Genomic DNA, 23,656 nt, shown 5'->3' with positions numbered 1-23,656 from the left:
TTGAAAATCTTGTTATCACTATTTCCCCTGAATGAACGGTCATATCACCATGTGATTTTACCCTAAAAGACTTGATATCTGGTTGGTTATAAATGAAAATGGCGCCGATCCAATGTTTATTATGACTGCCACAGTGGCTATCTTGAATAACTGGTTATAACTACTTCTCCTTGATGGCTGGTCCTATTAACATTGTGCTTTCACAAAATACTTTTTATGAGGTCTAGTTGTTACTGAACAGAAATTATGCCAGTCTGATAATGAATATGGCCACTATGGCATCCATTTTGAAATCTTGTTATTGTCACTCTTCCAAAGCAGAAAGTCATATCAGAAGGGTGTTTCCATGAAGGACTTCATAAGATGCCTTTTTGGTTGTAAATGAAAGTGGTGCCATGTTGACATGCAATATGTCTACCACAGCAGCTAATTTGATATTCTTCTCCTTGCTGAAGAATATGAAACAGATTGTTTAAACACAGTTTAGTTAAAAGGAAGAAATGATTTTATATTGAATTCCTGGAAATTCTTTTCAGATTGTAGAACATAAGTCCCTTCAAGGGACTCTTGTTTGTTGTCATGCAGGACTGTTAATGGCTTACACTATCTCTAAAATTTCCAGACATTTTTATGGAAATGGAGAAGACGTCAGTTCTTGTATAGGATCAGTATAATCATTGTCTTTTCATTTATATATTTTTTCTTCATCAGTGGATTAATCAGCACAAAAAAAATGTAGAAACAAATCAGTTTTAGCAAGTACATTCCTTCACCAGTACAATCAGAAATGTTGCATTTTCTTTCATTCAACTTTCTTGTCCTCATCTCTGCTCCACATGAACTTTTGAAATTTTCATGCCTATTTTTCTACATAATACATAGTCTAGTTCCCTGCTTCGTATGCTCCCTGCATTACCCTCCGCTATACAAAGTCAGATGAACGCTGGTGCCATATTGTCCACATGATCAAAACAAATGGCCTCATATGTAGAGATTTAGTTAATCTAGCCGCAGCACATTTATTTCTTTAATATTCTGTTTGTTAGTGACACAATATGAACTTTGCTAATACTTTCGATTTGAACTATAGCAATCGTTATCTTGTATTCAAGCTTAACTACCAATTCGGTCATATAATTGTTTGTACAGATATTTTTACTAATAGGCAAAGATGAAGGAAGAGGGTAAACAGAACAATATTTTGTTAATATTGCACATTTTACACAGTGTCATCTCAAAAATTCTTTCTCCAATTGATTCCTTGATACATTATACGTCAAGGTGATGTATGACGGCCTAAATATAGCAATGGTTAAGATGAAAGTATCACCCCTCTTGTACAATAGTGTGAGGGTAATGATTGTTCTGCAAATATTGTACACTTAAGATCATGTCATCTAAATTATTCTAGTTGCAATAAGTTCCTTGATCATTTTTACATCGATATTGATACCTCATGACGCCACAGACATTGCCAAATATTAGGAGCTAAATAGAAACCCTATTTCATGAGGGGGTGAATATGACAACATTTTGTCCAATATTGTACATTCCGACTGCATCATGTAATTTGTACAAGATTCCATTTGCAATCAATTTCTTGATACCTTTTACATCAGAATTGACCTAAGGCGACAGATGTCCAAAGAGTAAGACTACAATACTATCTCTTCTTTGAGCAGGAGGTTGTGCATATTAATTAAGCCTTTAATTTTAGAAAGAATTTTATCAGAATATAGCAAGAAAAGGTAAAATCAACATGATATAAAATTTGAATGTTTACATAGGTTGTGTTCTTACACTTGTACATATGCACACTTAGTGAAATGGTCAGCTGTCTTCTTGTTACAAATGATCAGACCTGCGAACTCTTACGATTTTGCCATAAGTCTTATGAAAATTACACATAAAATATGGAATTTACGGCGTACAAGCAAAAACGACGGACAAATGAAAGTTGCTGAAAAATCCGGATAATCGGTTTATCCATGTTTGATATGAATCCGGGTTTCATATTAGGATTATTGAAATAAGTCAGGGAACCAGATTGAATTTACAGCAGCACACCAGATGCTTTAAACTGCACCTATTTGTTCATGCAAAGTGTCTGCATGATCAAACTGTTGGTTATAGAAATTTTTTAAAATGGCGTCCAGAAGGCAATGCATGTTTAACTTTAAGACGAAAGGGAAAAATAGCGTTAATAATCAACACAGAAGAATAAAAAGGAGCATTCAGATTCTTATGAATAAAAGCTGGAATGGAAACAGTTACATTTATTGGACATCATGTGCCAATTTGAGTATGTCTCATGGTGGGAGATATGATTGCCGTCATCATGTGAAATGGAAAATGAATTTCCAAGAATTACGTCAAGTTGAGAGATAGCAACAAGCCACTGAGTTGCATTGGGTTTGGAACTAAAGTTTGTGCAACTGTACTAGTGGTAAATAAAGTCTACACGAACTTTACAAACTTTTAAGTTGAATATAATGTTTATTGTCGCTGCATCAAACTTTTAATTATGTTTTCCAGGTTTACGGTAGTAGTTATTGATATTTTGTTACACCTTACTGAAAACTGGTCAATCTTATGGAAAAAAATCAACTGCCTTACTGAGACCAATTCATCAGGATTGGCAGGTCTGCAAATGATTTAGATTCTGCTTAAGTACACAAACTTCACTGAGCACTCCAAAACTAGTTAAAAACAACTTTGATAGCACCAATATCTTCCAATTGATTACTGATACATTTAGCTTTTAGATGAATTCAGGTCACATGAAAAACCTTGGCCACTGGACCTCTGGTAATATTTATAACGTTTTTCCAACCCAGATCATCTGACCACTTGTTGATTAGGCTTTTACATGAATTCAGGCATTTAAAAAAAACTTGCACTCACAATGTTTATCACATTTTTTATTGATTTGGCTATTAGATGAATTTAGGCCATATAGGAAAACACTTGTACACACTATGACCTCCTGTAATGTTCATGACTTTCTTCCAGCTGGTACCGTGGGAAGATCTTGTCATTAGTTGGGAACGACAAGTGTGAGGTGTTCTTCACCGACTATGGAGACAAGGAGACAGTATCCACAACAAAGATGTATGAACTGCCAAAGGACTTTCAGGAACTTCCTTTTCAAGCTATTGAGTGCAGGTTGGCCCATATTACTCCATGGGGTAAGGAATGACGTTTAAAAGGGTAACAAATTGACTTTTTGATAGTGTTATTATTTTCATTTGCATAGGCAGTAAAATTGAGATTAGTATTTACCTCCATTTCTCTGAATCTGTTCACAGTTAGAATCTGGTGCATGTATTTTAAGGATTACTACTTACCTCCAGTAAAGACTGAGTTTTCATTTTCAGCCAATCAGGTGTGAGAATGCAATGTAAAATTATTTGTGATTGGCTTAACAAAATCTCATCTTAAAACTCAAACTCAGTCACAGTCACAGAAGTTGTATGGTTTTCATGCCAGGTGAGGCATACTTCATGATAATTGATCATGTAATAACATTTGATGGCACCTCATTACAGTAGTGGCTTTAATTATTGGACCACTAATTATTTTACAACCAGAGAACCAGTCTGCTAGTAGGGGAATAAAAAAACATAATACTAATTAGTTTGACATGCACTCATTGGTTAGTAAATTGATTATTTTTTTTCCATTATCAATTTCAATAATACTAATTAGTTTGACATGCACTCATTGGCTAGTAAATGGATTATTTTTTTTTTCCATTATCAATTTCATAAACTTCAATCTATATACAATAGTTGAAGAAAAATGTTTACTTTTATTTCAATATCCTGTGCTTCAATTCCTGCTGACAATATAGCATGTGTACTCTTGATGACTGATATGTTATTTGTACAAATTAGGAATTCAACTTGCTTAACAGCAATATATAGCATGTGTACTCTTGATGACTGATGATATATAATTTGTACAAACTAGGAATTCAACCTGCTTAACAGCAAGAAGCTCAGAATAATGCGGCAAATCACCTTCTTTTAAATTTTTTGTTCTAATTCCAATGAATTGTACCATGTGTGGTTTGTATGCTAATCTAATGCAGAAATTATTTATATTTTTTAAAACATTTACATTAAGTTCCATGTGAAAAGAATTAGTGGTGTGATATGATCCCAACTAAAGGTAAAGTTTAAATAATGTAAGAAAAATATTTTGCACAAAAAACATAAAGTCACATTCTGTGAAACTTTAATTTTTCCATGGACAAATTAAAACAAAAATGATAAAATTAAGTTGAAGATGTTAGGCTGCATACCAATCATTTAATTGAAGGTGTCTTATGGTTCAAGGTCTTATGATTAACTCTGTGGTTGCTGGAATAGGTGCACAATATTTGCAAACACATGTACATGCATACATGCATGTCATAGCAGAGTAGCTTAATCTTCAGATTCATGTACACTCATACATGCCTTTCAGAAGAAGCTAGCTTGATTTGCAAATTCATGTACACTCATACATGCCTTTCAGAACAGGGTAGCTTTATTTGCAAATTCATGTACACGCGTACATGCCTTTCAGAACAGGGTAGCTTTATTTGCAAATTCATGTACACTCATACATGCCTTTCAGAACAGGGTAGCTTTATTTGCAAATTCATGTACACTCATACATGCCTTTCAGAACAGGTTAGCTTTATTTGCAAATTCATGTACACTCGTACATGCCTTTCAAAACAGGGTAGCTTTATTTGCAAATTCATGTACACTCATACATGCCTTTCAGAACAGGGTAGCTTTATTTGCAAATTCATGTACACGCGTACATGCCTTTCAGAACAGGGTAGCTTTATTTGCAAATTCATGTACACTCGTACATGCCATTCACAACAGGGTAGCTTTATTTGCAAATTCATGTACACTCATACATGCCTTTCAGAACAGAGTAGCTTTATTTACAAATTCATGTACACGCGTACATGCCTTTCAGAACAGGGTAGCTTTATTTGCAAATTCATGTACACTCATACATGCCTTTCAGAACAGGGTAGCTTTATTTGCAAATTCATGTACACTCATACATGCCTTTCAGAACAGGGTAGCTTTATTTGCAAATTCATGTACACTCATACATGCCTTTCAGAACAGGGTAGCTTTATTTGCAAATTCATGTACACTCGTACATGCCATTCAAAACAGGGTAGCTTTATTTGCAAATTCATGTACACTCGTACATGCCTTTCAGAACAGGGTAGCTTTATTTGCAAATTCATGTACACTCGTACATGCCTTTCAGAACAGAGTAGCTTTATTTGCAAATTCATGTACACTCTTACATGCCTTTCAGAACAGGGTAGCTTTATTTGCAAATTCATGTACATTCATACATGCCTTTCAGAACAGGGTAGCTTTATTTGCAAATTCATGTACACTCGTACATGCCTTTCAGAACATGGTAGCTTTATTTGCAAATTTATGTACACTCGTACATGCCTTTCAGAACAGGTTAGCTTTATTTGCAAATTCATGTACACTCATACATGCCTTTCAGAACAGGGTAGCTTTATTTGCAAATTCATGTACACTCATACATGCCTTTCAGAACAGGGTAGCTTTATTTGCAAATTCATGTACACTCGTACATGCCTTTCAGAACATGGTAGCTTTATTTGCAAATTTATGTACACTCTTACATGCCTTTCAGAACAGAAACAAATTAGCTTTTGTTGCAAACACACATACACTCACACATGCCCTTCAGAACAGAGTAACTTCATTTGCAAGCACATGTACACTCACATGTGCCTTTCAAAACAGAGTAGTTTGTGCAAAGTTTGTCAGTTCTGTAAAAACCAAGGAGATAAAAATTAATGCACAGTGAAGACATAATTTATTCGGAAATCTGATGTAACCAAATAAGAAGAGACCTAACAAAAACTAAATGCATGTTTTCTAATTGAGGCTGATAAAAAGATGGAGCCAGTTGGTTTAATTATATTTTTGTTTGCTTTGGTTTTTCTCCCCACTGATATGGTAGTCTTGGCAGAGAAACTGTCTACTTAACATCTATTTGATGAACTCACAGAAAGTATTTAGTGGTATTCCTCAGCCTGTTGTTGAAATTTGATATGATCTTTACTGACTGTTCTTTTTAAATTGCTGTCCTATTTGGACCCTTCTTTCTCATGGCATCTTCAGGACCCTGTTAGATCATTGAAATTGTACCTGAAATATAAAGAGTCAATCAGAAGAGGGAAGTGTCTGTTCTTACCACTCAAAAAAGGAAGGGAAGACATTGCCATTCAGGCTTTTTCATCCTGGACTCAATGGGTTGTCGACACCGTCAAGAAGGATAATATTATCAGCTTATGAGGTTAAGGCAGCCACCACCAGCATGGAACCTGAGCTAACTTTCATGATTGACATCATTCAGTCCATGGAATGGAGGTCTGATACAGATTTCCCCTTGCGAGAGTGGTATTAAAAGCTGAATTTGTAGTACATTAGTTGTCCATTCATGGTTAAACCTTTTTATTTAGCTCAGGAGTTGTGTAGAGAATAAACACTTATGACTGGAATCATGAAACTTGATGAGGGGATGAATCATAATGAGAATTACACCCTCATCAGAATGCACTGGTCAACAGTGAAATCATTACTGACTTGAAAAGGCCCTAATCTGTAGTATTTTGGTGTGCCGAACACGAATATAACCGTGAAAAATTTGTATTGGCTCTCGTTTTGAAGATATTCATATACCTCATTTTCTATGTTTCACTGTGTAAATTTCTCCAGTAGGACTGCAGCAACATCCGGAATAATGATGTAACATTGCATAATACCATCATGCTCACATCATCCACAGTTGATTGCATCATTTTCTGATGCAATGCAATACTAATGCCATGCGGCTGCTGAAGTAAGTTGACGTCAGCAGTGTACTATACATGTGTAGGCCTATTATACTAATGCCAGGCGGCTGCTGAAGCTGACGTAAGCAGTGTACTATATAAAGCCCAATCAGATAGGTTCAGCATTTAAAATATTTTAGACGTTGTGCGAGACAGTTCAAGCTACTGTTACATAAAACTTATTATTTTATCCATTTACGTACAATAAAGAACAGTAATGCCTCGAAAGTGTGTTAATACCGCGGACAATTTTTGCTATATTTGTGGGGAAGTGACATTTGCCAACCAGAAGAAAAGTATCAATTCTCAAGTGAAGAAGGCATATCATCTTTACTTCGGATGCAAGGTTGGTGACCAAGACAAGCCTTGGGCTCCGCATATATGCTGTGCTACATGTACAACACAGCTTTCACAGTGGTTGAATTGCAAAAGGTCATCAATGCCGTTTGCAGTCCCAATGGTGTGGAGAGAGCCAAGCAACCACCTAAATGACTGTTACTTCTGCTTGGTTCCTCCTCTTTCCGGCGGAATAACGAAGCGAAAGAAGTCAAGAATAGTCTACCCAAACATTCCGTCTGCATTGAGACCAGTTCCACATGGTGAGGGACTTCCTATTCCAGAACCTCCAGCAGAATATTCTCTTGATTCATCTGACGAATACAAAGGTGAGTCGACCTGTTCTTCTCCTGGTCCATCAGCATGCAGTGATCCAGATTTTCACTGTGGTGCATCATCAACCCCACACAGAATAACACAGGAAGAACTAAATGACCTGATTCGTGATTTGGACTTATCAAAGAACAAGGCAGAATTGCTAGGAGCAAGACTCCAACAATGGAATCTTCTAGAAGAAGACGTCACAATTACTGCATATCGAAAGCGCCACCAGCAATTGGAGCCTTTCTTCAGAAAGGAAAGTAATCTGATATTCTGTTCCGATATTGAGGGCCTCATGAATGCTTTAAAAATCACTCATGACCCACAAGAATGGAGACTATTTGTGGACTCTTCGAAACTGAGTCTCAAGGCTGTGCTTTTGCACAATGGAAACATTCTTCCATCTATTCCAGTAGCGTATGCTGTCCACATGAAAGAGACATACGATAACTTAAGGCAGCTACTGAATTCCATTGAGTATAACAAGTACAGCTGGCACCTCTGTGGTGATTTGAAGGTAGTTGCCCTTTTAATGGGACTGCAGCAAGGATATACAAAATACATGTGTTTCTTATGCGAGTGGGATAGCCGAGCAAGGGAAATGCACTACATGAGGAAGGAATGGACTCACAGGCAGAATGTAGCCGTTGGAGAGAAGAATATCCAACACCCAGCTCTGGTTGAGGCTCAGAAAATCTTGCTACCACCCCTTCACATCAAACTAGGTTTGATGAAGAACTTCGTGAAAGCCATTGACCGGACTTTGCCAGCATTCCGATACCTGCATGAAAAATTCCCTCGACTCAGCGAAGCAAAGATTAAAGAGGGAGTTTTTGTGGGTCCTCAGATTCGAGAGCTTTTCAAAGATGACCGGTTCAACAACTTGCTGGAAGGTGACGCGAAACAAGCATGGAATGCTTTTCGCCTAGTTTCTACAAACTTCCTCGGAAATGTTAGGGCAGAAAACTATAAGGAACTAGTAGAAGACATGTTGATGAAGTATAAGAAACTTGGCTGCAATATGTCTCTAAAGATTCACTTCCTTCATTCCCATTTGGATTTCTTTCCTAGCAACTGTGGTATTGTTAGTGATGAACACGGCGAATGTTTTCATCAAGATATCGCAACAATGGAACAAAGATACCAGGGAAAATGGTCCACTACAATGCTGGCTGACTACTGCTGGACACTCCTCAGAGATGCTCCCGAACAGCTGTACAAGAGACAGGCGAAGAAATCTAAGATGTAGTCAATGACTTGATTTTTTATAGGTAGGCTATTACAGTTGACCTTTTACTATTGGAATGCATTTCGTTATGTAAACATTAATTTCTTGCAGATTACAAAAAAACTAGAGCCAATTTTGCAATTTGACTGTCATATTCGTGTTCAGCACATAAAAATTGATAAGAATTGACTAATTTTATTTCAGTAACATGACTTTTGTAAAAATTTGTTGTCCAGTGATGTAGATCACTGTGAACTATTCTTTAAATATGTTTCCAATCATAATACCTTGGCTGAACTACAACCTTGTTTATCCAGCCCTCCCAGATAGAACTTCTTTCTAAATGAGCTACGTTATCTGTCCACCTAGGTGGTGGTCAGGCAGAATGACCCCTTGGTATAGGGATATGGTGCCAGAACTCATGAATATCCCAGTTTCTACTTCCACTCATGCAGAGAAACATGCTGTCACGATGAGAGGCCTCACAAACACCAGAACCAATGTTGATACAAGTTGGAAGAGTTCTCACTTCACAAGGAAAATATACTTCATCTATATTTCCAACGATTCTTTTTTCTATCTCGACAGAGTTCTCCCTTTATAATTTTAGCCACATCTTTGTCATCTTTTCACATTTAATTGTACTTAGGTAGTTGCATAGGTAGCCTACGCGACTTAGCAAATAAGTTCAAGCAGTACTTTTAATTATATTAATGTACAAGTTCCTGAGATTTATAGAAAACTTTTAATATATGTATAATTCCACAACAACTGGCTACATACAGGGTTCCCACGCTACTGGGAAATTGGGAAAAAGTTGGGAGAAATGATAAATTTTTTCCTGATCATGAAAAGTCCTTGAATTTTGCAAATATTGATGAAAGTTGTGGAAAACCCGGCAATTTCTCTCCACAACTTGACACCCGAAATAAGTACATAATTGAGTCGAAACTGAAGTGATCGTGAATTAAATTTATCGAGTTCTAACTAGAATATTAGGATGTTGCAATATGGATCATTTGGGTGCTTGCTATAAATATATTTGTTGAGACAATCCAAATGCTCATTGGATTAGATTCAGCTAGAAGACTTTTTGTTTCACAGTTCGATATCCGTACATTTTTTAAATTTTTATGGAAGGTATGAAAACCAGTCTAGCATCACAAGAGGCCAACATGGTGGTGCTAAACCATAGCCGCTTAGCAGATGGCTAGCAAACTTAAACGTTGTTAAATATATTTATACCTGCATGAAATCGATATGAAAATTATTTATTTTCTCAGAAATTGAAAGTGTTAAAATTGTTATGTCTTTAATCTGCTGAACGATGATAAAACTAATGTGTTGATGAAATTTGAGCTGGTATTTCACAGTACTGAAACTACTCTTCTAAAAGTAGTTAATGACATTCTCTCTGCATTGGATAGCGGAAAGATTACAGTCCTCACCCTTTTTGATTTGTCTGCAGCATTTGACACAATAGACCATGATATATTACTTCACCGTCTCCAGCATGTATTTGGCATTCATGATACAGCCTTACTGTGGTTCAAGTTCTACTTGGTCAACAGGACACAAATTATATCTGCAAATGGAATACACTCCAGCCCAGTTGATCTACGTTGTGGTGTTCCAGAGGGGTCTGTTCTTGGACCTGTTCTCTTCATTCTGTACACTCAGTTGCTTTCAAGTGTCATAGATCATCATCCAGTGTCTCACCAATTGTACGCTGATGACACCCAAATATACAAATCTAGCCACCCAACTGAAGTTGATGCTACCATCCAGGGTGTAGAGAGGTGCATTTCTGATGTGAAATCATGGATGACATGTAACAAGCTGCAGATGAATGATGATAAAACTGAGGCCATTCTGATCACAACACAAAGACTTTCTCATTCACATCCTTTACCTCAAACAATAAATATCAGCAATGCCAACATTAAATTCACACAATCAGTATGAAACCTAGGTGTTACTCTGGACAGTACTCTCACATTGCACCAACATGTCATGAACATATGCAAGGCTGCATATGTTGAGCTGAGACGCATCAGCTCAGTTTACAAATATCTTTCAGTTGACACCACTAAAACACTTGTGTGTTCATTAGTACTTTCAAGACTGCACTATTGTAACTCCATTCTGTCTGGTTCATCTCAATATCTACTCCAGAAACTTCGAAAGGTTCAAAACACAGCTGCTCGGATCATACTTAGAGTACCACGATCAGAGCACACCTCCTCGCTGCTCTGTACCCTACGCTGGCTATCCATTCGATCCAGAATCAAACACAAAATTTGTTCTCTGTGTTACGTTTCTCTTTCTGACTCTAGTCCAACATACCTATCCGACCTTACCCATATGTACACACCAACAAGATACTTACGCTCCTCTTCTGACAATCGTATACTCATTATTCCCACTATGAAAACAAAGTCATATGGACAGCGTTCTTTTGCATACCAGGGCCCAGCAACGTGGAATGAATTGCACACTGAACTTAGACACAAAGACACAGTGATCACATTCAAGAGGGCTCTCAAAACTCACTTATTTCAGACTGCATGAACAAATTTAAAGACCTAATAATGTTTCCTACCTGAAATATTCTCAGCATGTTTTTAATTTTTAATGTTTTTCTAATTTCATGGTGTTTGTTTTTGTAATAATATTATTATATGTTTTTTATCTTATAGGTGTTGTCTAATGTTGTAAAGCACTTAGAGCTTCTAAAGATTAGGCGCTGTACAAAGTCCTCATTATTATTATTATTATTATTATTATTTCGATTGTTAGTCACTCGGGAACACACAATCTCACAACTGTCATTTTCAAATATTGTAGAAAAAAATTAAATGAAAGTCATTGAAATAAAAATACAAAAACAAAAGGGCATAAAATTCTCTATATTTATTCTGAGACCAACTTCCGGAGTTTGTTGTATTACGTGACTACCACGTGAACATGTGCTCTCTCATGCAGGGAGCATACGAAGCAGGGAACCAGACTACTCTTCTTGATGAATCAGACTGGCAAGTTTCTTTTAGTTGTTCTTGAAATAAAAATGTTGAGAATTATATGTTCTTTCTGGTTTTTACAAAAGGTATCAGACTTTCATTTAATATAATTGAAACTTTGTACAACAACATTGAGGAGTTTTTTATTGATATCACGTGACTATTAGATTCCGATGTTGTTGTTTAAGATTTGTGAAGTCATGTGACTATTAACGCAAATGGCTAGTACTAGGTCAAGTTTCATCTATGCTGAGTTTCGTCTAGTCTGTCAGCGGATTAAAGACATAACGATCATAACTTGCCATTTTTGAGAAAATAAATAATTTTCCTATCAATTTCATGCAGGTATAAGTCGATATAGCATAGTTTAAATTTGCTAGGCTCACTGGTAAGCTATCTTATGGTGGCGGCAGATTCCAATTTTTTTTTATATGTAATTGCTCTGAACCCACACTCCATCCTAAATGTCCATATGTGAAAAATGGGGTTGGAATATTCGGAGGAAACCCGGATTAGAAAAATGTCAAATCTCTGAGCTGGTCTTTGGTGCGAAATTATTACACAGTGACTTGTAGCTTGAAGCATTGGTTTCAGATCTTTAATGAACCGCAGGAGAAATGGGAAATTGTCATCCCTTTTATTATATATTAATAGATGATAAGAGCCCATGTATCAATACAGGTTTGGGGACTGGTTTATTGAACTACAAGAAGACAAGTTTATTTTACAGAAAGTTCAGCCCTTGTTCATACAGCAATGTATAATTTTGAAGGTCTTTTGTCAAAATTTAAATCAACTCTTTTGTAAATGTCTTTAAATGATGGAATTTTTAATCAGATCATCTTAAGGAGTTTAGGTTGTTTGAAAAATCTTGTTTGAGATTTTATTGGCACACACAAATGCAGGGTTAAACTTTTTTCGCTACAAGATAAGATTCTAATACATTGCATTTATTGGGGTTTTTTTCATACTGTGATAGGAAATGTTTACTTTGTATAACATGCACATATATTGCTCTAGAATTCTTTAGAACTAAAGGTTTGAAAGGAAACAAAACAATTTATGTTTATTATGTTGTTTCCACGTAGCAACATAATGCAGCTCAGCAAAGTAAAGTTAGAATTTGTATTCTGTACATTGAAATGGCTTTAAATGCCAGTTTATAGAAATATAATAAAATTTGTTTCGTGTGACTCATTTTGTGGTTTTGTTCATGATTATCTTTCCTGACATACATGTTTTGAAGAGTCTTGAAAAAGAAACATCTTCAGATTCGGAAAATGCATGTTTTGTAATCCAAAACGTTCTTTAATTCCATTCAGTAATGGTCATATGTTAACCTTGAAAAAATTAATTTCATACTGGAAAAGACCTGGAAATTTATATTTAGAAAAGCGTGGGAACCATGTACATACAGGTGAGTTTTCCCTGCTAATACATTTAATATCTGGACGCAACACTTCATTGAATTTAGTATGGTGAAGTATTTTAGTAACATTTGTCTGCTCTTGTCCAGGTAATGCTATAAGGCATAGCTCTGCATCAGCCTTGTCCAATAATATTAGACACGTGCAGAGCTACAACAGGTTTTATATGTTCTGCTCTGTTTATCTTGAAGACCATGGGTAAAGTACAGAAATGCACAACTAAGGACAAAGACAATAAGCCTAATTTTGATAGATAAGGGAGATAAATAAAAATGGGCTCTCCAGTTACAAAATGTGAGAACTCTACACAATCACAGACAGCCCCAGCACCTATGTCATGATAGGACTACTTATTGCTGGCGATACCTTTAGACTTCCCTTTTCAGGGTTCCATTCTACAGTTCTTGATGATAAACAGGAAGTAAATGAACAAAACAAGGTATCGTTTTGCTCCACCAATACATTGACCAGTCAGATAGATCAAACATCTTGTAACCTTAGCCTCCTCACATGGCCTATTTCTGTTTTATCTGGCCTAAACCTACTACAAGGGATCTTCCAGGACAAAGACCTGACCTCTATAGGTTCTCAGAAATCAATCTGTTGTCCAGTCTGTTGTATATAGACAATTATGGAGATCAGTGTAACTCACATATGGCCTTACTGCACTCTACATTTACACTGCTGAGTCTAGTTTCTCTCAACCACTGGTAAAATAGAAAGGACTCTTTAATTGGTAACATTGGAAATCACCGTTTCTACTTTAGGGTGCTCCTTAAGTTTGATCAATGGCATATTTTGTCATTCTTCACCAGTCCTTCAGTTAGGCAACAGTCTCATCTCATGCAAGAATAGATGATGATGATGGCTGTCTGGCTCCTTCTTCACTTCTTGATTTCTCTATTTTGCAGGAAGACTCAGTCTTCAGAGCTTCCAATGAAGAAGTTTTCAGCCTTTTGCCTTCAGAGTTCTGCTTGCCTCCTCCTGCCTTTTTTTCTCTAGGAAAACATGTTTCTTCACGAATACTTACCCATTCATAATGCACATACACCCTCCCAGCCTTCACACAGTTACATCCACATAGACAGCATGCCTTATGCTCAAGTAGTAACTAAGATATTCACAGGGTTTTTCCACCAATCCCTGTGTGAAGGGGACATCACTCTGACTGGTTGCCACCTAAGTGGCCAGTTAACTTTTACCTCTTTTTAGCAAAAAGTTTTATATGGGAGGGGTGGATTTGTAAGGTAGTAGTAGTTCTCCTGTGGTATTATGATTGGATAAGTATTCTTAAAGAAACATTTTACTAGAAAAAATTGGTTTCAGACTTCACTGACTTTAACTTTTGTGCTTTAACTTTTTTTTTTTCTCAAGCTCCGTTCATTTTAGAATTTGTTTTAGAAATATTGAAACTAGACATTGCAAATAATGGATGCAGACAAGACAGTATTTATTGAAATTGACTGTTCTAGAAGCCAGAAAAGGACAGTGATCAGTCTGTTTGCTTGTTTACATCGCGATGTTTTGTTTGGTTTGACATACCAATACATTGAACGTGTTAGGGACCCTCTGGTGAAGTAACATTACAGATTATAATTATATTATGAAATGACTAAGTTTTGTGCATTTTTTTTATATTGATGCTTTTCATTTTTAAAATTATAGGGGCAACAAGCAATGGGAATATTAGTCAGAATTTATTTTCTCTATGAGATAATTTACAGTAATTACTGGAAATTATATAAAAGTTGAGGTGAGCTATCTAATCATTGATTACATTCTGGTTTTCCTTTTAGAAGGGTTGTGCATTAGAAGATATAAAATATCACCAAAGAAACATTTACTCCCAAAAATGGTTTTACAGAACAATATGACTATCAGATGTTACTGGGATTATTAATGAATATATCAGAAAGTTAAGTTATAAAACATACATTAAAAAATTTGAGATTGTAGGAATAATGTGATATAAATCATAATAAATGAAGGAGAATTTAACAATAATGTGATCAAGCACATTTCTCTTGCAGGTGATAAGTGGGAGGAAGCAGCAGGGGATATTTTGTGGAATCTCACACGTTTTGTTGGGGGAGACATGAAGCTTTTAGTTGCCAAGGTAACTGCTCAGTAAAATTGTGAAACAACATGATTGTGACACTATTTTCTTACCATCCTTTGCAGATAGTGAGACAGTGATATTTCCTGAAGCAATAGAATTGTTTTTCTCAACAATGCTAACATTTTGTTTTCAAACACATTTATTAAAATTCTTCCTCTACAGATAAGTGATATAGTTTAAACAAATGCTCTTTGTAATATTGTCAGGCTGAATGAATAGTGATGCATGGCAGTTTGGCTATTACATAGACATCAACAAAATTTAATTAGAGTTAGTTTTGATAATGGGAAATATTATCTCATTGGACAGTAGGGGATATTAGTAGATGTTGTTCATGGTGAAAGAATGTTACACTGTCTTTCATCTTTGTTACACTGTCTTTCATCTTTGTTATTCATCTTTGTTACACTGTCTTTCATCTTTGTTATTCATCTTTGTTACACTGTCTTTCATCTTTGTTACACTGTCTTTCATCTTTTAGTTGTGATCTGTTTTACAGTTCATTTGAGCACATTTGAATTATGACAGTTTTCATTGACTTGCTGATTAAAGATTATCATAAAGTCCTGAGTCAAATTTATCAGTTTGCTTTCATTTCATAGTCTGAAAACCAAATAATCAAATTTGTGCAGAAAATTTTTGATATAGATTTCATAATATTAAAGTCATGGTGTGCATAAGCATTGTTATCCTCAGCATATTAGATGACAGTCATTTTTGAAAAAAAAAGCGGTTATTATTTTAAAACATTAAAATGTAGGGGTCTAAGAGTTGACCCATCGGTGACTCATTTATAGATATTTGTCCATGAATTAGTTCAGTTAACTATTTTGATACTTTTTCTTCTGTTTGAGAGGTAATCTGTCATGGTGTTTAATGCCAAATCTGAATGTCCATATGCTGCCATTTTCTGGTTGAGGTGTTTGTGGCATAAACAGTCGAATGCTTTTGATGTGTCCATCAAAATAGCTGAAGCATACTTGTTTTGATCTAGGACTAGTACAAGTTTTCTAGTTGTCTATTAGAGTAGACTGAAACCCTTTCAGAAAGCAGAAATGCATGCATTGTAAGATATTGTCAAAATAGTTATTGATCCAGGTACTGCACAATCATTCAGTCTTTTGATTGGTTCAGACAACACTAATTGGACAACATTTTTGTTTATTAATGGATCTTTTTCCTTGTAGATTGAAACAGCCTGAGCTTTCTTGAGTCTGGTTGGGATACTATTCTGAACTAGGCTGTAGTTTATGAGTTTGTGCATAGGACCAGTGATTGACCTCCAAATTTTAATAGTTTGGGTGAAAAATAATCTATCTTAGTTGCCTTTTTTATGGTGATGCTTGATGTGGTTTTATGTGTCAAGTCTTCTACAGCACTAGAGAAATCAGAATATTTGGACATATGAATGTTTTCTTTGATAGCCTGTGTGCTGGGTGTTTGTTTTGGACATGTGAATGTTTTCTTTGATAGCCTGTGTGCTGGGTGTTTGTTTTGGACATATGAATGTTTTCTTTGATAGCCTGTGTGCTGGGTGTTTGTTTTGGACATATGAATGTTTTCTTTGATAGCCTGTGTGCTGGGTGTTTGTTTTGGACATATGAATGTTTTCTTTGATAGCCTGTGTGCTGGGTGTTTGTTTTGGACATATGAATGTTTTCTTTGATAGCCTGTGTGCTGGGTGTTTGTTGTTGGGTAAGTGGTTATAGCCTGATAAAAATAACTTCATCATTTTGTTGTATGATAATTGAGTTTCATGATAAAATACATTTGTTTGCCAAGAAGGGTCAGATGTTTGGGCAGAAATCCTTATTTTTCTTCTGCCTGAACAGTATTAAAAAAAGAAGAATTTTATGCTTTCACATTTGAGTTTTTTCACAAAATTCCATTATTATTTGTAGTTCTTCCAACTTTGGTTGCTCTGGATGGTGGTTGTTTATGTGGTACTATTAGTTGACATTTCCCATGCATAGCTTTTCTTAGGTTGCCATTATTGCAATGATCACGTTGCTTTCCTGATCTTCTTTGCTTAACATTTGTAATTTCTTGAAGGTCTAGTAGATGTCATTAGAATCATCAAACACATAAGTTACACAAAAGGATGTAGACCGTAGATTGGGTATTGAAAGTTTCTTGATTAAAATCCTTAAAACTGTGGCAAGTAAATTATTTCAATTTGTTATTGGTACTCTTTGGGAAAATCAGATTATGGAAATCCCAAATACCAGTGTTAACATTTGCAAAATTACATGGATTCTGTTTTTTGTTTCCTAAAACATCTGCAAGTTTTTATCCTGATTGCTAAAACAGTTTGTCCAGAATTAGTTTTATGATGTTAAAATATGGACAGGATTAAGATGGGGTTAACACTTGATTTGAACTAAAAGGTCAGAACTGAGGTCATATTGGAAGCAAGATGTTATCATCCTGGGTAGCAATTTTATGTGAAAAGAAAATACGATTCATTTTGAAAGGACTTTCTGAAGCTAAAACTATCAGTAAGTCATTCCTTTCAAAACCATATTTCTCTGGTCTTGTCATTGAAAAGTTGTGTCCTAACATAATTGCTTAACTAAATTCTTATTAAACAGTGTTGAGAAACATACAGGGTATGAAAGAATTACTTTGGCAAATAATTTTTTTGTGTGTACATAAACGATTATACTTTGTCTGCCAACCAGCAGTACGTAGGCAGCCTTCTTTGAGAAATTTCAGTATAAGATATATTGGATGAGCACTATTGCATCTTACCAGTTTAAGAAATCTTAGTATAAGATATATTGGATGAGCACTATTGCATCTTGCCAGCTTAAGAAATCTTAGTATAAGATATATTGGATGAGCACTATTGCATCTTGCCAGTTTAAGAAATCTTAGTATAAAAAATATTGGTTGAGCACTACTTAAAAATATCGGTATAAAATATACTGGCTGAGCACTACTGTGATGTATCAGTATCACTATGTGCAGTTTTTAATTGAATTATAAGTTAGTGTATAGCCCTTATTTAAAACAGAAATTCAAATAGAATTGAAGATCAAATATGTCAGTAACATTTAGAGGAAGGTATTAGTAAGCAGGTGGTGATATAACAATACAATTGATGTTACTACATCAATGTAAATTCATTATTTCATTGAAGGTGGTGTTAAAATGAATACATTTATGCCTCAGATATATATGTCTATATGTCACTAATTGATAAATGTCAACAGTGTATCAGCATGTCATTGATGTCATCAGTAATACCAATACATTTGTTTACATCTTTGCACAGGTAATGGGAAAGGAATCTATATGTCATTGATGTAATTAGTAATACAAATACATTTGTTTTTATCTTTGCACAGGTAATGGGAAAGGAATGAAAATGTCATTGATGTAATCAGTAATACAAATACATTTGTTTTTATCTTTGCACAGGTAAAATGGAAAGGAATTGACATGTCATTGATGTAATCAGTAATACAAATACATTTGTTTACATCTTTGTGCAGGTAAAATGGAAAGGAGTTGACATGTCATTGATGTAATCAGTAATACCAGTACATTTGTTTACATCTTTGCACAGGTAAAATGGAAAGGAGTTGACATGTCATTGATGTAATCAGTCATATATTTGCTTATATCTTTGTACAGGTAATGGGAAAGGAAGCATCTGATTATGCAGGTATACATCGGTATATTGTGGAGCTATGTGAGATGTCACAAGTCAGCATTAACTTAGCCCAGGAGCTTGTTTGGCAGAAGGTTGCTAAACCAATGCCATCAAGTCCTCTTGAGGTATGCATTGTGAGTTTCATCACACCATCATTAAATGATGAGACATTGGCATTACTTTTTGACACTGCCAGCATCATTAATTTCCAAGTTTTATTTAAAGCTTCTGAAAGTCAGATACATTGGTGTTTACACAGACTTATACACAGGTAATGATACAGTAACAACACAGACTAACACACTGGTGATGATTCAGTAACACAGACATACACTCAGATGATTGTACAGTAACATACAGACATACATACATACATACATACATTAACACAGACTTACACATAATGATGATACAGTAACACACAGACTTACACAGTGATAATACAGTAATACACATACTTACACACAGGAGTAGACACAATCACACAGACATACACACAGGTGATGATACAGTAACACAGACATACACACAGGTGATGATACAGTAACACAGACATACATACAGGTGATGATACAGTAACACAGACATGCACACAGGTGATGATACAGTAACACAGACATGCACACAGGTGATGATACAGTAACACACAGAAATACAATGATTATACAGTAACACAGACATACAGGTGAGGGAGTAAATTCCTTTAGTAGGTAGAGAAATGTATCAATAGTGGCAGCAGTGGTGGCACTAACAGTCAATAATTGCTGTGAACATTATGTTTTAAAGGTTTGTAAAGTTATGAAAATGTACATCGGGGCATGATTTGAAGGCAGAATGGTGTTTTGGGGAACTGTTTTGAAGATAGTGAGGAAATTAGGCAGAATGGTGTTTTGGGGAACTGTTATGAAGATAGTGAGGAAATTAGGCAGAATGGTGTTTTGGGGAACTGTTATGAAGGTAGTGATGAAATTGGTATGTACATGGCTCAATGGCTGCCCATCTAATGTCAGTGGTTTATTCCGGGTTCTCTACAGACTTCTACCATATAAGTCACCATATGTCTTCACATGAGATGATGTGGGTACTTGATAAAATTTGACAAACTGTGTTGTGCAATAAATTTGACAATGAATTAAATTTAAACTAAACAGGTTTTTCTCATAAAATTTGTCCCACAAACAACTAGATATGCATTCCATCAGTGCTAGCAGTGTTGTATTTTATGCCAACAGTGTGCAGGTTCAAAGCTAGACATATTGACAGTTTATTGCTTTTTGGACAGAATATTCAAATACATTGTTTTAGTGTTTATGTAGTTTTGTGTCATAATAGTGAAAAATTACCTAAGATAATTTTTTGTGTTTGTACAGTGAAAAAATTACCTAAAGATAATTTTTTGTGTCAGTATAGTGCAAAAACACCTGAAGATAATGTTTTCAAAATGGAGAATGTATATATTGTAGAGAATGTATATAATGTAGAGATCTTTTTAAGCAGTTCCCCAGTTTCTGTTTTGATAATTTTTCAAAAGCATTGTCCAAATTTCTGTTTGATTTTTTGTCAAAAGCAATGTTCAAATTCCTGTTTAATATTTTCAGTCATATTCAGGTTTCTAAAGAAATTTTGAATCTGTTATAGTGAAAAGTCATTTTGAACTAATTTTGCTTTTGTTGGTTTCCTTCTGAATTTTTTATGTGTACATGTAAGCATAAAATTTAAACTAATGTGGGCTTGTTGATTATATTTTTTTCTCCATTCTAATTATTTCAAGTATACAGCAAACATTTCAGTGTAATATCTATAACAAGTGAAGGCTTGCATTGATATCTGTTGTAGGAGCTGTTCCCAAAACCATCTGCCATGAGCAGGAAGGTATATAGCTCAAGATTTGACAAGATTCCAGATCTTTGTGCTGCCATCTACTGGGTAAAGGTAAAACTCCAACATAAGTCAAAGTTTTATGTTGCATCTGATTTTACAAGGATTAAGGTAGAAATGAGAAAGTGATGTATGTGATTTGTATGTTGCAGCCACTTCTGCACTTGAAATTTACCTCTTCCTGCCTAATTCAGGCTTGTTAGCTAATGTAGCAAACATACGAGACCATTTCGTCAAATACTGCTTCTGTAGTTTGGCCAGTATTTGTACTTTCTTAATCACATGTGGAATACAGATAAATGTGAGTGCTTTCTAAGTCTTATTTAGAATACAGATAAATGTGAGTGCTTTCTAAGTCATTGTTAGAATACAAATAAATATTAGTAATTTCTAAGTCTTATTTAGAATACAGATAAATGTGAGTGCTAAGTCTTATTTAGAATACAGATAAATGTGTGTGCTTTCTAAGTCTTATTTAGAATACAGATAAATGTGAGCGCTTTCTAGGTCTTAGAATACAGATAAATGTGAGTGCTTTCTAAGTCTTAGAATACAGATAAATTTGAGTGCTTTCTAGGCCTTAGAATACAGATAAATGTGAGTGCTTTCTAAGTCTTAGTTAGAATACAGATAAATGTGAGTGCTTTCTAAGTCTTATTTAGAATACAGATAAATGTGAGTGCTTTCTAAGTCTTATTTAGAATACAGGTAAATGTGAGTGCTTTCTAAATCTTAGAATACAGATAAATGTGAGTGCTTTCTAAGTCTTATTTACAATACAGATAAATGTGAGTGCTTTCTAGGTCTTAGAATACAGATAAATGTGAGTGCTAAGTCTTAGAATACAGATAAATGTGAGTGCTTTCTAGGTCTTAGAATACAGATAAATGTGAGTGCTTTCTAAGTCTTAGAATACAGATAAATGTGAGTGCTTTCAGAGTCTTAGAATACAGATAAATGTGAGTGCTTTCTAAGTCTTAGTTGGAATACAGATAAATTTGAGTGCTTTCTAAGTCTTATTTAGAATACAGATAAATGTGTGTGCTTTCTAAGTCTTATTTAGAATACAGATAAATGTGAGTGCTTTCTAAGTCTTAGAATACAGATACATGTGAGTGCTTTCTAAGTCTTAGAATACAGATATTTGTGAGTGCTTTCTAAGTCTTATTTAGAATACAGATAAATGTGAGTGTTTTCTAAGTCTTATTTAGAATACAGATAAATGTGTGTGCTTTCTAAGTCTTATTTAGAATACAGATAAATGTGAGTGCTTTCTAAGTCTTAGAATACTGATAAATGTGAGTGCTTTCTAAGTCTTATTTAGAATACAGATAAATGTGTGTGCTTTCTAAGTCTTATTTAGAATACAGATAAATGTGGGTGCTTTCTAAGTCTTAGAATACAGATACATGTGAGTGCTTTCTAAGTCTTAGAATACAGATAAATGTGTGTGCTTTCTAAGTCTTAGTTTGAATACAGATAAATGTGAGTGTTTTCTAAGTCTAAGAATACAGATAAATGTGGGTGCTTTCTAAGTCTTAGTTTGAATACAGATAAATGTGAGTGTTTTCTAAGTCTTATTTAGAATACAGATAAATGTGAGTGCTTTCTAAGTCTTATTTAGAATACAGGTAAATGTGAGTGCTTTCTAAATCTTAGAATACAGATAAATGTGAGTGCTTTCTAAGTCTTATTTACAATACAGATAAATGTGAGTGCTTTCTAGGTCTTAGAATACAGATAAATGTGAGTGCTAAGTCTTAGAATACAGATAAATGTGAGTGCTTTCTAGGTCTTAGAATACAGATAAATGTGAGTGCTTTCTAAGTCTTATTTAGAATACTGATAAATGTGAGTGCTTTCTAAGTCTTAGAATACAGATAAATGTGAAAGCTTTCTAAGTCTTATTTAGAATACAGATAAATGTGAGTGCTTTCTAAGTCTTAGAATGCAGATAAATGTGAGTGCTTTCTAGGTCTTAGAATACAGATACATGTGAGTGCTCTCTAAGTCATAGTGAGAAAGTGTAGCATTAATAACATTTAACATATTCAGAATTGTCATCATTTTCCTTCAAAACTTTTAGTAATATAACTTAGATTTTCTAATTTATTTTGCCATTTTAACTTTCACAAAAATCTGTGATAGTTTATTAATTCATTCCTAATGATGATTCTAATGTGGCTTACAGTGACTTGTTTTTCAGAATGAAAATAACATAAATACCTCAAACACATCATATTTAATTCAGTTTATCAGTACTTTTTTATATACCTAAGTGTGAAACATAGAGACTTGTTGGCAGAATAATTTTCATATTTTTTTTCATTTCTGTTTTTGTGTGTGAAAATTATTTCCTTTTATTGTCACATGTGAAAATACAAGATTTCCCATCATGCCATGTGTTGCTTGATTGTGAGAACCTACAAAAGTTGTATCTGCAGCAACAAAATGAGAACTTTGTAAAACAGAAACTACCTTTTCGGACATGAAAATTTATCTTTCATAAAGAAATTTGACCAAATGTCATTACATTTCTCTGCATTTATTTCCCTTTCCATGACAACAACAACAAACCTGCTCTGTTGCATTGTTTTCATATGTGGTCAGATAGTTTGAAAAATTACAAAAATGTAATTCACTGCAACAGATTATGTCAACCCAAACCTACCACCATTTTTCTTAAGCCATGTATATTTATATGATCAACCTAGGAAAGTGAGGTGGATTTATGAAAAAGGGTAGGAGTGACTATGTTGTGCCAAAAA

General features: G+C 34.8%; 1 protein-coding gene across 9 annotated transcripts in view; it reads left to right on the top strand.

Moving 5' to 3' along the window:
• LOC149785854 (uncharacterized) overlaps nt 1–23,656 on the top strand; it is a 305,885-nt gene that overhangs the window by 191,038 nt on the left and 91,191 nt on the right. For all 9 annotated transcript variants that reach the window (XR_016425467.1, XM_089979816.1, XM_089979814.1 and 6 more), the window contains 4 exons: nt 3,013–3,188; nt 15,264–15,349; nt 18,992–19,135; nt 20,847–20,942. Coding sequence is in view for 8 of the 9 variants with exons in the window: in XM_089979816.1 (XP_089835942.1) it covers nt 3,013–3,188; nt 15,264–15,349; nt 18,992–19,135; nt 20,847–20,942 (502 nt within the window). In the remaining variant the exon portion in view is untranslated. The remainder of the gene's footprint in view (nt 1–3,012; nt 3,189–15,263; nt 15,350–18,991; nt 19,136–20,846; nt 20,943–23,656) is intronic.

The sequence above is a fragment of the Sinohyriopsis cumingii genome, chromosome 13 (assembly GCF_028554795.1).
Source record: "Sinohyriopsis cumingii isolate HCF-2022 chromosome 13, ASM2855479v2, whole genome shotgun sequence".
Taxonomy (NCBI): domain Eukaryota; kingdom Metazoa; phylum Mollusca; class Bivalvia; order Unionida; family Unionidae; genus Sinohyriopsis; species Sinohyriopsis cumingii.
The sequence above is the reverse complement of the archived record's forward strand: the minus strand, read 5'-3'. Positions and strand labels throughout refer to the sequence as shown.